The sequence below is a fragment of the Epinephelus moara genome, chromosome 11, assembly GCF_006386435.1.
Source record: "Epinephelus moara isolate mb chromosome 11, YSFRI_EMoa_1.0, whole genome shotgun sequence".
Classification (NCBI taxonomy): domain Eukaryota; kingdom Metazoa; phylum Chordata; class Actinopteri; order Perciformes; family Serranidae; genus Epinephelus; species Epinephelus moara.
In genome coordinates this window covers 15,805,433-15,824,186 of record NC_065516.1, presented here as the reverse complement: position 1 = coordinate 15,824,186, position 18,754 = coordinate 15,805,433, and the positions used below count along the sequence as shown (strand labels likewise).

Genomic DNA, 18,754 nt, shown 5'->3' with positions numbered 1-18,754 from the left:
TCGTCTTCTTCTGTCTGTCCTCTGAGTCTTCCCTCTGTTGCTCGTGGCTTAACAATCACGTCAGAAATAGTCACAACTGCTGAGGTGTAAAATCCTTTCTGTTCGGCACACTCCACGGCACCACCTCCTATGTAATTCCTTAACTCCATAATTCCACTTTATGCCAGAATAATGAATGAGATAGATTTTTTTTCTCCCCTGTAAGGTCTCCACCCTTGCACGATGAGGAATCAGGCTTTAATGTTAGAGGCCCGGAGAGAGTGCCGTGGCCTCTTCTCCCTCTTGCCCTGCGCTGGGCTCTTAATTAAGGAAATGACAGCTCTCCTAGCTGCAGCAGTAGCCATAATGTAGCTAATAGTGTTACAGGCAGCCACTCAAAAGTCCGTCTCTGGTGATTTTCTATCCCCAGAAACACTATTGACCTATCCTTAGCAGCTTCTCCACCCCAGCCTCTAAACAGAGTATTACTTCCCTGCCGGTCCAGAGGGAGCCATCTGACTAAGAGCACCTGGAGTTATTGGCAGTAGATTATGCCCTGTGTTATTGTTGAGGGCTTTGGTGGGAGTAATGAAACACTGAGCTAAATCACTGGTGATTTTGGCTCTCATGCATTCTACAAGGAGTTAAGTAAATCACTATAAAGCCAGCACTGCATATTGTAGGCTGTTCTCTTTCATACAGCACCATGCCTTGTACAGTGTGTGAGTGTTACTTTTAAAACGTATTCCACTACAGATTACTGAATACAAGCTCCAAAATGTAATTTGTAAAGTATTCCAGTAGATTACTCAAACTAAGTAAAGTATTCTAAATCCTTTGGATTACTTTTGAAGTACTTGAGGATTGTCTTGCTGAGCTCATTTTTCTGGGGGTTATATTTCCATGCCAGAAATACGCAACAGTGTCCTGGCTTTGCTTCTCCTCTGCAGACGTCATGTGGCATGTGCACAGTACACCCCCTTTTTTTCTTGTTTAAAAAAATTTGTTTTTGGGAAATGCATTCCTCATTTGAATTTTACACCATGTCAACAGCAAGCGAGCATTGTTTTCTGTCCACCATAAATCCATGAAATATGCACATAGGCTACTTAGCTGCTGTGCGCTTCCTTGGAGACATAGCCACTTAAAAGATGTGCAAGTAACTCCGATCTTGCTACGCTGACGTTTTAAATAGAAAACACGTTTTATATTGTGATATTTACTGAAAGTGACATACAATATAGCAAGCCTGTGTCCTGGAAACTAAGTTTGTATGTTGCTAAATTGATGTCTTAATTACATTTTTGTGGCAACGTAATCACTGTCTAGGTTGTATTCAGAGAGCGTTTCTTTCAGGTAACAATAGACTACATTCATGTGCAGCGTGGGCTTCATAAGGAGGTGGTTGGGGAGAATGGCGAGTGTACAAACTGCAGGACATTGACACCCAAATTTCAGGTTGGCGTCCAGACTCCAGTCTAAGGTTTAGGCAACACAAGCACTTTGGTTAAGGTTAGGGAAAGACCATGATTTTGGTTAATTGTTAATTAAAAAAGGTAATACAAAAAAAAATAGCGTAGTCACTGCAAGTGGATAGTGTATTACAGATTGCGTATTTCTGGGGAAAACAACTGAAATACATTGTCATTGAACATTTCGCTGGTATCAACATTTTTTGCGACTTGCCAGGTATGTTAATTTCCTTGGTATTGTGTCTCCTTTAAAATGTATTTCCATTTTCAAATTAGTAGAATGTAATTTCCACGAGACAGGGCTAATATAGCCAATAGGTTTTTATTAGTGATGGTTATTTACCGGAAACTTTAAGCTCCTTGGCTATCTCCCTCCAGCCAGCTGCCTCCTTATTTAGGTTTTTGTAGTGAAATGAGAAGATGCTCTGTAGATACCACTCATTTCAACCTAACAAATCAGCTGTTCCTTGTTTATTGTGCATCTTACAAAGCAAGCAGCAGAGATGAATAATGAATAAATAAAGAAACAGGGCGTCTGACAAAAGTTCAGCTGAAAACAATGTTGCTTGCAGCCACTTGAATCATTCCAGCAGAAAACAATGCAATCGCACTGATGTTTGCTTACGTGGCATTCAGCTAGGACACTGAGCAAATAAGTTTTCAAAAGCCTTCAAGTAATCTAATTTAAAGACAGCAACTGTATTCACAATACCACTAATTGTAACTGTAACGGAAATAGAGTCACTCATATTTTGTATTTTAAATACGTAATGCCATTACTTATATTTGGTTACACCCCAACCCGCAGACAAGGCCTTTGTATGTAACATTACTTTGTGGACTTTGTGCCAGGCTGCTTTAGATAGAAAAAGGAAAGTGAAATGAGTTGTCGCTCCACATTTGTTTCTCTCTCAGCTCTCTCCGCAACGCCACATCAACTTTCCAAGCGGTATTAACAAAATCAATGGTCAGACAATCTGGGACAATTGGGTGTGTATTGATGGAATTAAAGCTTGTGTATGATGTGGTTTGTTGTTTATCTGGGCCCATCCTTTACGCTCCAACAGCTCACAGATCGCTGTCCAACAAACGCTCTCAATCAACAGCACAACACAGTCGATGATGATCATCATCATCATATTGCTATTTTGCATGTTTTTATGCTATGATTATCTCTACTTCAATAATTCAATTTATCATAACAATTAAGAAAGTAATTATTCCTTAATCTTCAGTCTTTTTAAATGTGTTCACATGTGAAATTATTTTCCATGGATTAGATTTCAGTGGCAAAATGATTGACACCATCTTAATAGCAAACACATGCACTCAGCCAGACATTTTCAAAAGGACCATTATAAAAATGGGGGTTGGCTGTTCGTTCTGAATAGCCTGAATCGTTACCCGGCCTCTCTCGTACATTTGACAACTTACATAATGCATTTCCACTAAAATAGCTTAAGTGTTAAAGCTTCTTTTATGGGCAAAAATTGATTCATGAATGCTTTGAGGCGAAAGCTAACATGAACACAAAGCTTTCAATAACACCCATTTTATTCAGACTGTCAATGTATGAAGCGGTTGCATTAGACAAGGTGGCATGCTGATTGCTTTATGAAATCCAGGCTAATTGTTTTGTGGTGTAGTCCTTGGGGCACCCTGCATTAAGACAGGCCGAACGAAGTCAAATAAATATGATTCTATGCCCCCACCCCTGCTCAACCACCCAACACACGCACACACATAGAGACCTTCTGCGTTGTGTGGTATTGAAAGTCGCTCTCCAGTGGCCACTTTGGTGATCAATAATACAGAATTTATATAGTGGTGGATATTGGCAATATTTCCATGACATAAGTCACATCAAATTGCACTCTGTGCCCTGTAATAAATAAAATTATTTCACTTTTTACTAAAAATATCATGTCACTGTCAGTATGAGTTTGGAATTAAAAAGACTTGATTCATGTAATTAAATTCGTCCTCTTCGTTTTGGTCAAGGCTGTGAAAAACTTACATAACGGTACATTTGAGGACTAAAGAGTTTTGATTTAAGGGCACTTGTACTGTTACATCGGCAGTTAAACTGCTCACAAAGATGAAGCCTGAATGTCCCAGATAAATGTAAAGCTATGTTGAATGTGCATCGCCTGTTCTTTCATCCATTTGGCCTTTTCTTTCATCTCTCCTCACATCAATACATCCATTCATTCCATTTTACCCATTGTGTAACCTGTGTATAATCACGGCATCAAAGGACTTTCTTTTTTAGTAACGGTTTCATAGATATATTTCTGCCCCCCCCCATAGGATAAGTAGATTTTTCTGAAAAAGAAAAGAAAAGCAAAACATGTACAAAGATTTTGGTAATAAAAAAGAATTGAAGACTGACTCCCTTGGCATTTCTCCTGTCAGCTATTTAATTTAGTTAAAGAAATTACACAAATCCTTTGGGGAAAGATGTGCATGTGTATTTATTTATTATCGATCTTTTCCCCTGCGATAAACGTGTTAACGTTACAAATATTTGCAAGGGGATGAAGCTTTCTAAGTTATTGTGAAATGAAGGCATCAAGGAATCGTTATTCAGTAAGTCTCCCACACTGTTTATCAGATAGAATACATTATTCACAACCAATATCTTAACTACTGTCATGAGCCAAACAGTTTGGAGCTTACTGATGATGCTATAAAGTCTCATTCCTTCATTATGGCTGAATATCTTCATTTAGCTAATTGGCTTTGCTATGATGTGACTAGATATTTCACAGGTGTAAAAGTTGTAAAGTAGCTCTGCTGGGTTTATTATGGAATAAACCCACTGAACATACACTATCACAGTGTGGCAGCTGCATTTAGAGAATTGCCTTCGAGATGGGTGTGAAGTTTGAGTTGCTGTAAATGAAAATCACACTGGAAGGCTTTAATTTGATCACATCCAAAGTGAGTAGAGACAATACCGCTAATGAAATCCAGTAAAAACATCACAGCCTCATAATATCCACCCTCCAAAATAAATGTGAAATTATACGGCAGATTATGATGATATTTTACTTTGTCTGTCGCTTTATATCGACTCTAATACAGCCACAAAGTCTCTCCTGTATGTTCAGATTGATCTTAATTCTGGATACTGAGTGCACAGGGTGGGGCTGTGCACAGCGTGATCCATAATGGGTGAAATAATTGGTGAAAAGAGACTGGCTTGTCAAAATATCCACTACGTTGCGAGGTTGATAAGCGAGAGGATGTGGACCTTCATCGAGGAGCAGGGCCAGCCAGCCAGCCAGAGGTAGAAACCAGCTAGAAAAGCAGGCTCCCCCTTGGGCTTTTACATCCACCATCAAATGCTTGAGGTTTGTTAGGTCATGCCACTCACCAATTATTTGGATTTTATGTAAAGATGAAATGATTTTAGTTGGCGGAGGGGAGTTTAAAATGTAATGCATAAATATACTTGACAGGCAATGAGATCTTTCTGGCAAGGCTATTCAATAGTGCGCTTTGTATGAAGCTTTTATACAAGGACTAGAAACCACTGCATGCACTGTATGTTTAACAAGAAAAAGCCTATTCATCCTGTTCATGAAAAAAAATGACACGATACATCAGGGCTTTATTCTTTATTGAAAAGCTGCAATATTCCATATAAGAAAATCAATCTAACAGTGGAATTGTGATTGCATTTCACTTTCTATGAAGGTCATGTGTGCAATCTGTTATAAGCACATTCATGAGACATTATAATGATTAGATATAAGGCATTATGAAACTGTTAATGGTTATTATCATGCATGACAACTTAAACAAGGTTTAAAGTATATATAGACATTTATTATACTGTATTAGAATAAACTCCTTGAGATGCACCATCTTGTTTTGAGGTCCCAGACAAACATTCACAAATCAAATGGAAAACAGAACAGTACAAGAAGACACAGTGTTATATGACACAATAATGACAAAACAAATTAACAGAAGGAAGACAAAAGAGTACAACCTTAGACTACACACAATCAAGAAAACAATGATCAGTCTCTGAATAGAGAGGTACAGTGATGGCATTACTGAAACATTTGCCATTTATCCAAAGTTGAGAAAACAGATAATTTTAAATAAGTGAAAGGACAGCAGAGGACAGATATTAAATGGTAACTTTTTCAACCAGAAGAAGCTCGAATCATAAAGGCTTTTTAACCAATCTCTTTACAAACAGAGGGGACTATAGAGAGAATCTGATCAGAGTGTCATAGTGAATAATTTAGCATATAAGAAACAAAAAGGTTTCAGACAATAAAGATAGTTAAGGTTGATAATGGATTTGAAAATAAATTGACACCAGTGAAATTGTCTCATATCTAGAATTATGACAGAGTGACCACAGTGTTTGAAAGAAGTCCTGGTTTACCCAGCTCTTTAAAACTACTGTAACTCTTTGATTATCAAGGCTGATTCATTTGGAATACTGGCAGGGCACGAGTCACAGATCCCATGTTATTGGTAAGGGGTGCACAATATCAGGAAAATATTCGATGATGTTGAATATTGGGATAACAACATAACTTACAATAAAAAAAAAAACGATACTAAAGTGTACTCAGTTTTCTGCTGCTTTCAGTATTGTGCTAAAATAAAGCAAATTGCTTGTTGAATTAATTAGAAAATTGAAAAAAATGATTACTTCCAACTTTCTTGAACAAATTGAACTCAAAAGCAAGGGCGTAGGTTTGATTTTCACATTGGTAGGGACATAAAAGTGCTCCATGGCGGCGACCTGTACGTTGATGATTTTTTAATGCAATTTCACGTCATGTGAAACTGATCACTGCTTTATAATGCATATTTAGATATCTACACTAAATACAAGAATGTCTTAGTTAATGTATTCTCTAATGTTATCAGTTACATAAATATGCACTGATAACTTCACCACATCTGCCCGTATGTGCTTCCCAGGGTAAACTATAATAATAACAATAACAGTATACTCCGAAGGGGCTTAACTTCAGTACCAGCCTGCGGTCTACAGTTGGGTTGGTAACAGTGATCCGAATTGATATTGATATTGGGTAAAAACATATATTATGCATGAATCAATATTTTTACTTACCTGTAGTCACAATGCTGAATCTCACTATCAACATATATCCTTCACGATTCAATCTCACCTGTGAGGCTCCTGTCTCTCCTCTATCTCCTCCTGTCTCTCTTCTATTTCCTTCTGTCTCTCTTCCTGCCTCTCCTACTCCATCTCCTCCAGTCTCTTTACTACTTGTCATCTGACAAAAAATATATTGATGCAAGACATGTGAACAGTGGGACAATTTGAGATGCAACAGTCATAGATTTTGATTGTTGTAGCCTGAGGAAAACATACTGTATGTTTTACAATTGTGTAACTCATTAAACAACATCTGAATGTGTATAGGCTAAAGAACAGCCATAATGTCAACACAAGTTAGTCAGCTTCATCATGATAAACATAAATAAAATAAATCAACAAAAATGTAAATGCTCCAAAATCATTATAATACAACTGTGTGCAAAATGTTGAACTTACACCCAATATCTGTTACATAACTGTGACTCAGTGTTGGTGTTTTTACTGGGAGCAGTGGATCTCTATTCTCCTCAGTCTCTCCTTCACACACCATGGATGCTGAAGACTGTCACTGAAGGAGCTATTATTTATAGTGTTTGCACTTTATTTATTCAGACTGTTTATATCATGTCATCTTACTACAAACATTAATCTGAACTGTGTCATCACTACATGACATCTATGATTGCCGATGGAGCATGTGAAGTGGAATTTCATTGTTCTCTGGCATATAATATTGATCTAATAGTTGCCAAACTTAGCACAGCTAGTATTAGCTCGTTAGCATCTCATTATCTAGCAAAGAGTTGCCAAGGAACGCCATTCAGTTAGCCTAACATCAACAGGTGTTTTTTTTTTAGCTTATTTACTGAACCAACCGACTCACCGTTCACACTCGGCGGTCCACTGTGGAGCGCTAACGGTGACGCGCGTGTATGTGTTGTTCCCTCACGAACTGCCGTGAGCTGTACGGTGACGCGCACCCACAAAGTCAGTGGAGAGAGCGGCGCTGGGGAGGACCAATCACACATTACCAAAATAACGGTAGAGCCAATCGATGAGCAATATGAGGTTAGAGGCGGGACGTATGGTAGACACCAACGATTGTTAACCCTTTGTGTACCATATTGAGCGGTCGCTGACAGCCGGTGTTTATATTGGTAGGGACAATACAGAAGGGGCTGAATATTGGTAGGGACGTGTCCCTACTGTCCCTACCCAATCCTACGCCTATGCTCAAAAGGCACCAGTAAAAAAGAATTCTCTGATAATGTCTCAGCTTATTCAAAAAATCTCTGAATGCAATAACACAGTCTTGCGTGATGTGTTTATCCTACAGTGGACATTACAATGACAGCTAAAAAACAATATACTGTATTGTGTGGCCCTGTTGTCAGTTTAATGATGTTAGGTTATGTGCTGTTCTGAATTGTTAAAAGCGAGGTACCTATTTGCAACCTTTCTGCAACGGGGAATAAAAGCCTTAAAGCGGGATTCTGGTATTTTCATTTTAACGTGCCCACTTACAGCAACACCATGCTTCACTCTCTGTTGCATGTTCACACCTGTCCTGTGTCCACTACCACCCCAGTCTTGTACCATTACTACTACTAGTAGGAGTACTACTACTGTTAATAGTACTATTATTCTTTCTACCGCCAACCATAGGAAGGAAGCGTGCATCTACTCATGATGAGAGGCATGTGCTTGTGACATCTAAAGATGTAAACATTAATGGCGTCCTTCTTGGCTGAGTTGTAATGTTAGCTAGCTCAGTGATGCTCGGTGAGCTACCAGTAGATGCACACTTTCTTCTATGTAGTTCCGTAGAACGAAAATAGTTCCTACATTAAACTGCTCACAATAAGATCTGTAGATTTTCTTGGGTCATGGTTTCTAGACAGAGACATCGCTGGTTTAAAAAGAAAGTAAAAAATGTATTTCATTGTATTCATTTATCTATTTATTTTGAGCGCCACAAGCTGGGAATGCACCCGATTTATCAGCAGAGCTATTGGCCGTTATTCGCCTATTGCCTACCATCAGCCTATCAGCGAATAGGATGACATTCGCTGATGGCAGTGGCCAATGTCTGTCTTTCTGTTGTGTCACATAAATTTTGCACAGGCTAAAGCAGAGCTTGAGACTGACGGCCTCAAAGTTAAATTAATGAGCAGGTACAAGAGGAATACAATGACTGTTGGGCTCTGTGATCTTTCTGTTGTGTTACAACATGGCAAGTAGCCAGAAACTTGAATAGATACAGCTGTTTGAAGGATAAATTTGTTTATGTTTTCACAGGGAATTATAATATATTATCCATAGTAAAAAGTTTTTTTAAAGATATTTTAAAGGTTGTTTTTTGTGTGATTGAATTTGTGCTCATTCAAAGAGTGCTCTTTGTTTTCCTGGCAAAAAGGGTGGAATAAATAATAACAAAAACAAAATAAACAACAATATAAGAACATCAGTTATTTGCCAAATTGTTACTTTAAACATTGGAATTTGACCAGACTTTCAAAATCAGTGCATCCCTACTTTGAAGCTCAGTGTCATGCTATAATGTATTTTTGATGTTTCTAAAACACGATTCCATTTCAGAGACTTATATATAAACTTATATATATATAACTTATAATCTGTTATGATATGAGGGAGCAGTTGTCTATGGCCCTGTCCAAATACCCGCACTTGCGCCCTTGTGCCCTTGTGCCCCTTAATTGCGTGCTCCCGCTAAGGGTTGCAAGTGTGTAGGGTGTCCCAATTGTCTTCTGTTGTTGTCAAGGGGTGCAAACCTGCGCCCTTAATGCACCCCTTCCGAAAGTGCGCATCAGACCTCACTTCACTGAAGGATTTTACCCAGAATCCTCAGTGTGTCGTGTCGTGACGCCTAACACTGCACAGCTGGCCGGTAAAACTCACCATCTTCAAACAATCGTCCGCAAGCCGTTAACTCCGACTGACAACAACCGTTAGAGGAACATAACGTCAAACAACACGCTGTGTGGACTTAATAATACATGACAGGGCGTTAATAATGAAATAATATACAGTTTACAGTTGACTGGAAGTTTGTATGACAGTCCATGTCACTTTACAGTTTTGATTGTGTCTTTAATTATTGTTATTTTTATTACCGTATTTCTTTATAGTTTATTTTATATCACAATTTACCACAATTTATCCAAACAAAAAAACATTTTAATAGGAATAACGGTAATCTAGGCTACGTTAACGGTAGAGTAAAAAAAGACGTTACAGCTAATATACACATTATTAACAGGTAAATTCAAGAGTAAAATTTAATTTAATTTATCTGTTGGTTGGGCGTCAGCATCAATACTTGGATCTGATGTAGATGCCGCCTTCTCCTGCGGCTCCTAATCCTCCTCATCATTCGCTGATTGTATCTTTTTATCATTTGCAGCATGAGTGCTGCGAACAACATTATTTCTTCTAACGCCATGTTTCTTCTCCTAGGAGACGGACCAGCTGGACCCAAACGGAAGTGACGTGTACACAACTGTCCCAACTGTCCCAATTCTCCTTTTTAAACAGCGTCGGTCCCTTGCACACTTACACCCCTAACTGCACTTTTGGCAAGTGCACTTTGCAAGTGCGGGTATTTGGACAGGGCCTATGTGTCTGTATAACTGGCTAAAGTTATGGTAGTTATGATGTGCTGTGTAACCCAGGATTCTTCTTTCAAACAGTGTGGTCACATTGTCATGGCGATATAAAGCATTATGAATGCTGAACTTCTAATACATAATGTCCAGCACTTATAATTCTTTATCAACCTTGTTGTAAGTTGTGATTTGTGATTATAAACATTTATAGAGTTTATATAGAGCCCTATAAATGCATTATAGTATCACATGTATGTGCTTATAATGCATTATAGACATTACCTTCATAGAAAGTGTCACCCGTTGTTTAATTCAGTGCCAGCATTGTGTGGTTTAATGATGTTATATAGTTAGCTTGACTTCATCTACAAAATCCACCTTATTGAAGAGAATAGCTGTTGTATGAAGGAGAGGTTACATTTAAAAAGATATTTTACGAACTTTTTGTGAGGGCTTTTGTTTCATACATTTAAAACAGAGCCATGCTCATCGAGTTAGAGATGGCACATGACCTTTCTGTGAGATGCTCATATTGGTGTTCTTAAAAAAAAAAAAAACATAAGACCAGATTTTATTGTGTTTGTAAATTTACTTAAAAACTAACTGGTAGAGGTTGCAGGCATTTATCTGTATGTAATAAAGCCCTTAAATTTGAAATATCAACCAAAGAGGAGAAGTTCAATCGTGTTTTTTGAGAGAATTGAATAAAATTGCTTTATTCACTTTTTGTGCACTTCATTAATAACTCTACAAACTTCCAGTATATTACTGAAATGTATGTTTTTTGAAAATGAACATGTCTCAAATCTGTGTTTCACTCTGGAACAGCAAGATTTATGCTAGTATTAATGAAATAATTGGATTTTTAAAGCCACTGAAAACTTATTTTTTGAACCCTATTATTAAATGAGCAGCAAATAAAGTTCTGATATTTATCGCAGGAATTCCACTGAAAAACTTACCTTGCAACACAAGCAAAAACCCACCTGCAATCACCAAATTTTAATGCAGATGTTGCTGAATCATGATTGGTGCATTAAGCAGTGTTGTAATCAGTACCACCTAAACTGCGACCAAGTCCTGACCACAACCAGAGTGTATCGAGACTGAGATAAGACCAAGGCCAGACCAGTACGAGCCCCATACTGCATGATACACTTAGATATAGAACATTTCAATCATAGGCATCTGAAAGATCTACATTCCCATAAAAACACCCACAGAAAACAAATGTAATAAAATAAATAAATGATTGCCATTTATATATTTGTGTGTATGTATAAGTGAACTATGAGAAATGTGATGATAAAATAATTAAAAGCCATTACAGAGGTGAATTTTATAAGTGGGAGTTTCCTTTGTTTTCTATGAGCAAACAAATATAAACACGAAGGAGCTGAAATCAGCTCAACCATCTTTACTCAACTCTCCCTTTTTGCACAGGAAGTTTAGTGATATCCCCCCAGTTGTGGGTTTGACCGGTCTTAAAATCCTGAGTCCTCTGTCTGAGACCAAGATGAGGCTCAGTAAACATGTGGTCGAATTTGAGACGAGACTGAAACCTTCAAATAGTGGTCTTGACACTGGTCTCGAGACCAAGACCAATCTCGAGTACTACAACATTACATACAGTAGAAGGATATGACATCACGTTTTTCCAACTGAGCCCCGCCCACTACTAACCAGTGAGAGCACAGACAAAACAATGAAACAAAAACAGAATTACCTCAAGTTAAAGAAGAAAAAACGTTGTAACTGTGGCAGAAAATATTGAGTTTATGTAGGACCCCATCACTCGTAATAAGAGGCCAATTGAGAAAATAGGTTTTTGGGGCCTTTAAACTAATTTTGTGAGGTGTTTCAGAAAAAAAAAATCAATGTTTTCAGTAGACAAAAAAGTGTGCATTTTAAACTCAAAACTCAGAGTAGAAAATCTATGGACGAAGATGTACTAGTGACATTTTCTCCATAATAAGCAAAAAAAAAGTGCACAGAAAAGAAAACTTAATCCAGATTCTCCAAAGAAAAGGCTTAAATACTTTGGATAACGGCTTGAAGGTCGATCAAGGACAGCATGTTCACACAGGTTAAGGGTAATGTTAGAATCCTGAAGTTGCCACTGGTGCAGCTGAATGAGATGAATCAGTGAGATGTCGGTAAAGGAACAGAGGTCCTTGTTTATAATGGGACATAGTTTCACCACATGTGGTTTCCATGGCACTGCACCTTCACCTTCACCTCTTTATTTAAAGACATTCATCTTCTGTACCAACATCTTCTCAAATCTCTGAAAAAAAGTTCTATTATGAAATCACAAAAATCCCTTTTATTGTTGGAAAATCTACCTGAATGTTACCGTACTGTCTTTTCTTTTTCAACACCAGTATTAGATATTTTTCCATGTTCACAAGGCTTTTGTTTTGTTCAAGTTTTTGGCCCATTCTTGCTTTAGTAAAATTGAAGTGCCCTTCACATTCTTCCAGCTTTTAGTTTTCAGTTCTTTTAAACGAATAGTCCCAGAAATTTTAACAAAGTAATTTTTAGTCAGGTGGTTTTCTTTTTTTTTTCTTCTGGACAGTCGGTTTGGTGAAAGACATCTAAGAGACATTTAATCTTTCTGACAGTTCTTTCTGCAAGATTTACTCGTCTTTGCACTCAGCAAGCCTTTGTGTCAACAGTGAGGCATCATGTGATCTTGATATCATCGAGGTCAAAGGGTGAGGGTCAAAGCAGCCTTCCTGACCTTTCAGAGCCATCCACACTCTGTGCACTGCTGAGAGATTCTGTGAGATGGGGATTGCTATGATATCCAATCGTCGGTGTCCTTTGTTTTCCCTGCAGCCATCAGCAAGCTTATTATCATGTCCCTGTCTGCTCCACTCCACTCTGCCCTCATAGCAAACAGGTCTAATTGTGTCTCGTAGCTGCAGGCTCAGAGCGGAGGGGGGAGTGGGTTTAGATGAGTGATACTCGGCGATGTAAATGGCTGAATAATATGGCCCCGGCGTTTGTGGTGGAGCTCTATCTCTCAGCGGTAATCTAGGCCATCGGGGACCCGCCAGTATGCATCATCCCCCATCAATGAGCCTCTCTACTGGTTGGTAATTTATTCAGCGCTACAGCGGTTATTGATAAAGCACTTAAATACAAATTCCCCTCCTTTCCCAACTGCCCTCCTCTGCGCCGTACGATACTCTGTGTTGTAATATCACAAAGCAGTCTGTGTTGTGTGTTTATCTACTTACAGTGTCTGTGTTGATCTAAGGTGGATTCTGTTGTCTCTTTTTCTTTCCCAGGAGCTCGTGACGGTTCGGTCCAGTCTGACACCAGCAGCAGTCCTTCTGAGCAGAGTCAACTGGGCCAGTCCCACCCAGGATACCCAATGGGTCCACAGGTGAGTGAGGAGATCTGAAACACTGTCTGTTTAGTCAGTGATAATATGAACACTTTGAGTAAGATAATATCTTGATGGAGGCATAATGGAAGTTTGAAAAATGCTGAAATGCCCTACATAACTCAGATTTACATAAGCTGTGACACCTATAGTCAACTAAAAACATTAAGTTAGCCTCCTTCTTGTCAAGCGCCAAGAGGCCTGGGGGGATTTCATTAAAAGAAAACTGGCATAAAAGTGTAACAAAAAGTGTTAAAGGGTTTGGACTCTTGAACCCAGTCTTTTCAAGCAGCAGTCAGGTATGCTGAAGAAGTTGAAGATGCTATTTAGGACCAAAAAGAATCAATTCATCCCCTGATTTGTTTGTCCAATTATTCATACTGCATTTTTATTGATTTTAACTATTTTGATAGCCCACTTTGTCTCCACCTTATTCTTACTTAAGAACTGTAAAAATTACTGTGAAAAATTGATATGACTGAGGCAGAGAGCTGTCAGCCTCATTAGGTTTCAGCCACCTGTTCTTCACCCAGAGGATTGAATAAGGAAGGGGACACAGGTGACACCAGACATTAGATTACAATACTTATATCAAGTCCAGTGAGGATTTTGACAAAACATTTTATGCCTAGAAGGTAAAAATACAGCTGTTAAGTCATAATGCCTCCCTTTCCTGTCCTTATCCCCCCTCAAATGACCTCTGATTTCAAAGTTATGTTGGTTAATACAGGAACAGTGTGGAAGGTATACAAAATATTCAGCACTTTCTATTCCTATTATGGGCTTTAAACAACATCCACTGTTTGGTTTGGCTGTAGCAGTGTCATACTGTATCCACCAGTGACACTGTAATGATGATAAATGATTAGACAAATTGGGAGAAGTCAGTCATGGGAGGGCTGCGTTCTTTGACTGCCTTAAGTATCCTTCTTTTTGATGATGAGCGCTCTGACTAGAATTGCAGGGGTATGAGATTTTCATGGTACGATCTCAGAGAATATCATAGTTTCATGGTATAAGGTATGACACAATCATTATTATCATTATTATTATTATTATCATCAGTCACAATGATGCTTAAAGGAGTAAAAACAGAGGGTTTTGTGGTTATGCAAACACTATCAAAATTGAATCTTGAAACCATTTTTTAGTGGACGTATACATATACATATACAGTATGACAGGCAGTCAAGGTGGAGAGGAGATGCACACATGCAGGTGAGATTCTCCATCTGGTTGCATTTTATTTGTTTTCAGTATCATAGAAAAGCAAATGTACACAGTTTAATTGTCATTTTTCATACCACAGTTTCACAGTATATCACTGAAACCCCAGCTCCAACATAGTCCACAGTCTCCGTGTTGTGCTTAGTGTGAGGTCCTTCATCGTATATTTTTCTGCCTCTACACGTGGAGTGATTCAAAGGAGCCAAACTAAGTTAAGTACACTAAGAGCAATTTGAAAAATTGGCGATTAAAGGCCTTTGCACACCAAGTCTGTATTTTTCGTCTGAAATTATTATCATTATTATTATTATTAACATTTTTAATATATAAATGCAAACTCACATTGTGTCAATCACGTTTATGTCCTGACGTTAGATATGTGTAAAGACATGGCTGGAGCCTTCTGTCTGTACTCTCTATTTTTGCACGTTTTCTAAAAGCTTCACAGATACAGACGAAATGGAGCAATACCAACGGAGATCGTATGGGCAGTATAGCGTAGTTCAAGCGAGATACAACCGTAGGAGACGATGAAGACATTTAAAAAATGGTGGAACAGAACAAATTGGTAATATAGTATATAGTTGTCATGAATTTAAAGACCTCACAGAGGACCTCAGGTTCAGGTCTTCAGGATCAGTGGGATTGTGGAAATTGGTGAACGGCTTGAATTTGTGATTCCAACATTGCTAGCAGCGTAGCAAGGTGAACCACTGACATCCTGAAACAGACCAGGAAACGATTGGGATAATTTGGCAGCTCTTTTATAGGCAGGTAAATTCTCATTGCTCTGGACGCTTCCTCAGGGTTGGATGGCAGTCATCGTTACTACTTGAAAACTCAATTTTGTCTTATAAATTTTTGCAACGAATAGAGCAGTAAAACGCATCGTACTCAGTGTGTAAGGTTTCTGTGCATAACTATTTTTATCGGATGAAAGTTTGAATAAAAGCGCGTACAAAAAATACAGACTTAGTCTGCAAGGGCCTAAACTCAGCTCTGTTAATTAAGCTACATATACTCTGATCACAGCCATAATGAGAGTAAGAATAAGGTGTTTGCATGACAGTTTCAGTGTTCTTTCAGAGCATGTGGTGAATGGAACAAAAACTTGAAACACCCTCACTAAATGCTGCAGCGTGAATCATTTTCAGCTAAAATGTGAAAAGTATTTTGTCACCACACATCAAATGTAATCAAGCTGCAGCACTAATGAGCTCACAATACAGGCCTTGTCAAAACAAGCAGGGGAGCAAAGAGCCCAAGCCTGCAGCCCTGTTAATAGCTCAATCAGGCATTGTCCTATCTGATTGGATTTATTGGCCTGGTGGCTCTGGGATGTTTAATGAACATCTATCTCATTAGTGTTGCTCAATGTCACCGCTCAACACGCACACGCACACACACACACACACACGCATGCACACAGCGTCAGGTTTCCTCCACCCTCTTTAATAAGGCCATTCTCCCTGCACTCAGTGTTACTCAATGACAGTCAATCCTCATCAGGATAAACACAAGAGGAAACATGAGAGGAGGAAAGTCATTCAGTTTTGTTGGGCAGGTTTGTAGGGTGAGAAATCCCCAGTGAAAGAGTCAATCTGCTGTAAGTGGAGATGAAGAATGAGCTAATTAAAAGCACTTTTCTGATTACAGACACCCTGGCTGGTCAGAGCCACTGTTTTTGTAATAGATAAGAAATAAACACAAAAGGAAAGCATCTCGAGCAGGCAGCAGTTACAGTCTGAGCCTCAGCAGGCGGCTCTCAACAGTCACCATCTAATATATTAATGCTGTCAGTACAGTCTCTGTGAAGCTAACACTTTTCAGAAACAAAGGCGCTCCGCATGCCATACCCAATTCTCTTGTTCCAGGATCAATATGTTTTGATAGATTCTCGCTCCAGAGCCGGATATTGTTCGAACAACCATTATCCGATGGTAGTTTACCCAACATGAATCCACCTTCCTTCTGTTTCCCACTCGCAGTTAGGATGACAAAAGTCTGCTATCTGGGTGATTATGGGCAATTTCTCAGTGCCAGAGCTGCCAAGCAGATAGAAGGGCCTATTCTCCCCTGATGGGCAGAGAGGCTGGGTACCACATCCAGTCCTGAGTGGGGCTGCTTCCCCATCCAGAGCCCAACACACACCCAGTCTGTGCATCTGTGTGGCCCCTAGGAGACCACTTCTCCACACTCAGCTGTCAGGCCTGCCAAGCACTGTACAACAGCTTTCCAACCGCACCTACTGTATGGAGAGGTTGCCTGATATCAGACAGAATTGTCAACTCGTTACACTCCGTTTCCATCTTCAGTCTGACATTGCCTCCACTTTAACCGATCTCCGTGGGGGAGGGTGATTTGATTTTTCCTAACCAATCGCCACAGACCAACGTATCCACCTGAATCTAATGTAATTTCAAGTCCACACTGATGCGTAGCCATGCCAACATATTGATTTTGCCAAGGTTTTACCAGTGTTTCCCAAAAATGCGTACAGCATCCAGCTACGTAAAAATAGTTGCCAGCTGAGGAACGGGGGGGTGTGGCAGGGGGCAGAGATCTTGTTAAACATTAAATAAAGCAGTTTTATGTTAATAATCAACATCTCACCAATGCTCTTTGGCTGACACAGGACGTCCAGTGGGGACTACGAGTTCAGCTGCCGCTAATGTTTACTCAGCTTGTTTGTCTGATAACATAAGATCTATACGTCCCATATCTATTTTATATTTATCTGGTTAAAAGTTATAGTTAAAAACGAGCAATATCTGAAAAAATTGATGTTGACGTAACTTGAAACAGTGAGAAAGTAGTCAGCTGGAAACGTTTGAATGTCTGTGAAATGGTTAAATGAATCTGGCAGCGCTTATTGAAAACTTTTCGGAGTGGAGGGGAGCAAAGTTAAACAAACTACGATGTTGGGTGTCATTATAAAGGCATGTAGATTTAGAACAGCCTAGACAGCAGCATCTGTCTTGTCTGTAGTGCACTCTAGGGCTGTGATCAACCAGTGGGTGAAATAAATCTGCATGGGTTATCTCTTGATTAACTAAATCGCCGCACTCCCTGGTAGTGTTGTGTGTTTGACATTAACACTTGACCAGGACAAGTTAACTCTCTTCTAAGGCAAGTGGAAAGCCCTTAGTGGAATTTAAATGTGATTTACAGTATAATAATAATAATAATCTGCACACATTTAACACTTTTTCACGAGTTGCTTGCGCCAGTCTGTCCTACCACTAAACGCTGAACAGGGCTGATGACAAAAATCTGACTTAGTGGACACTATGAAGGGTAACTCTGGAGATGAAGATGTCATATACAACTTATTGTTATCACGTTAAATATCTCTGTAATGCTACATGCGAGAGAGAGAGACTTATCATTTTTAGCCCAGAAAGCTAACGTAAGCCATTCCACCACTTCAACAATCTATAGTGATAAATCTGACAATAAATGTCTTCTGTGGTTATTTATACATTTTTAGATCAAAAATCATAGTTGAAAAATGTTTAACTTTGGGTAAAACGCTGCGCTCGTCACTGTCACCAGCTGTCCAATTACAGTGAAGAAGGGGTGGGACAAACACAGCGTAGAACAGCTGTCACAGAGAACAAATACAAGTGGTATACAACAGATGATGTTTTTCAGCTATGTAAAGAAAGGCTTTGGTGGACACATGCCCTTATTAAATTAACCCCAGCGATTGTCCGACCAATGAGAATTTGGTCGGACAAGAGCTTAACGACCATACAGTTGACTGACTGACCAGAAGTTCACAGCCCTAGTGCAGTCCATTGTTTTTATTCCTGATGGACTAATTGTTAGCAGCAGCACTCATTGGATCGGTATTTATTTTGAATGAAAAACCTCTCTTTTATGTCATGATGCCAGACAAATCAGTTGACTTGGTGGAATGGGCGGATTCAAAGGATTCTGGCCTCGGGCA

At 39.1% G+C, this 18,754-nt stretch overlaps 1 protein-coding gene across 3 annotated transcripts in view; it reads left to right on the top strand.

Moving 5' to 3' along the window:
• pou6f2 (POU class 6 homeobox 2) overlaps positions 1-18,754 on the top strand; it is a 104,457-nt gene that overhangs the window by 19,812 nt on the left and 65,891 nt on the right. For all 3 annotated transcript variants that reach the window (XM_050057271.1, XM_050057273.1, XM_050057272.1), the window contains one exon: positions 13,478-13,575. In XM_050057271.1, coding sequence (XP_049913228.1) covers positions 13,478-13,575 — 98 coding nt within the window. The remainder of the gene's footprint in view (positions 1-13,477; positions 13,576-18,754) is intronic.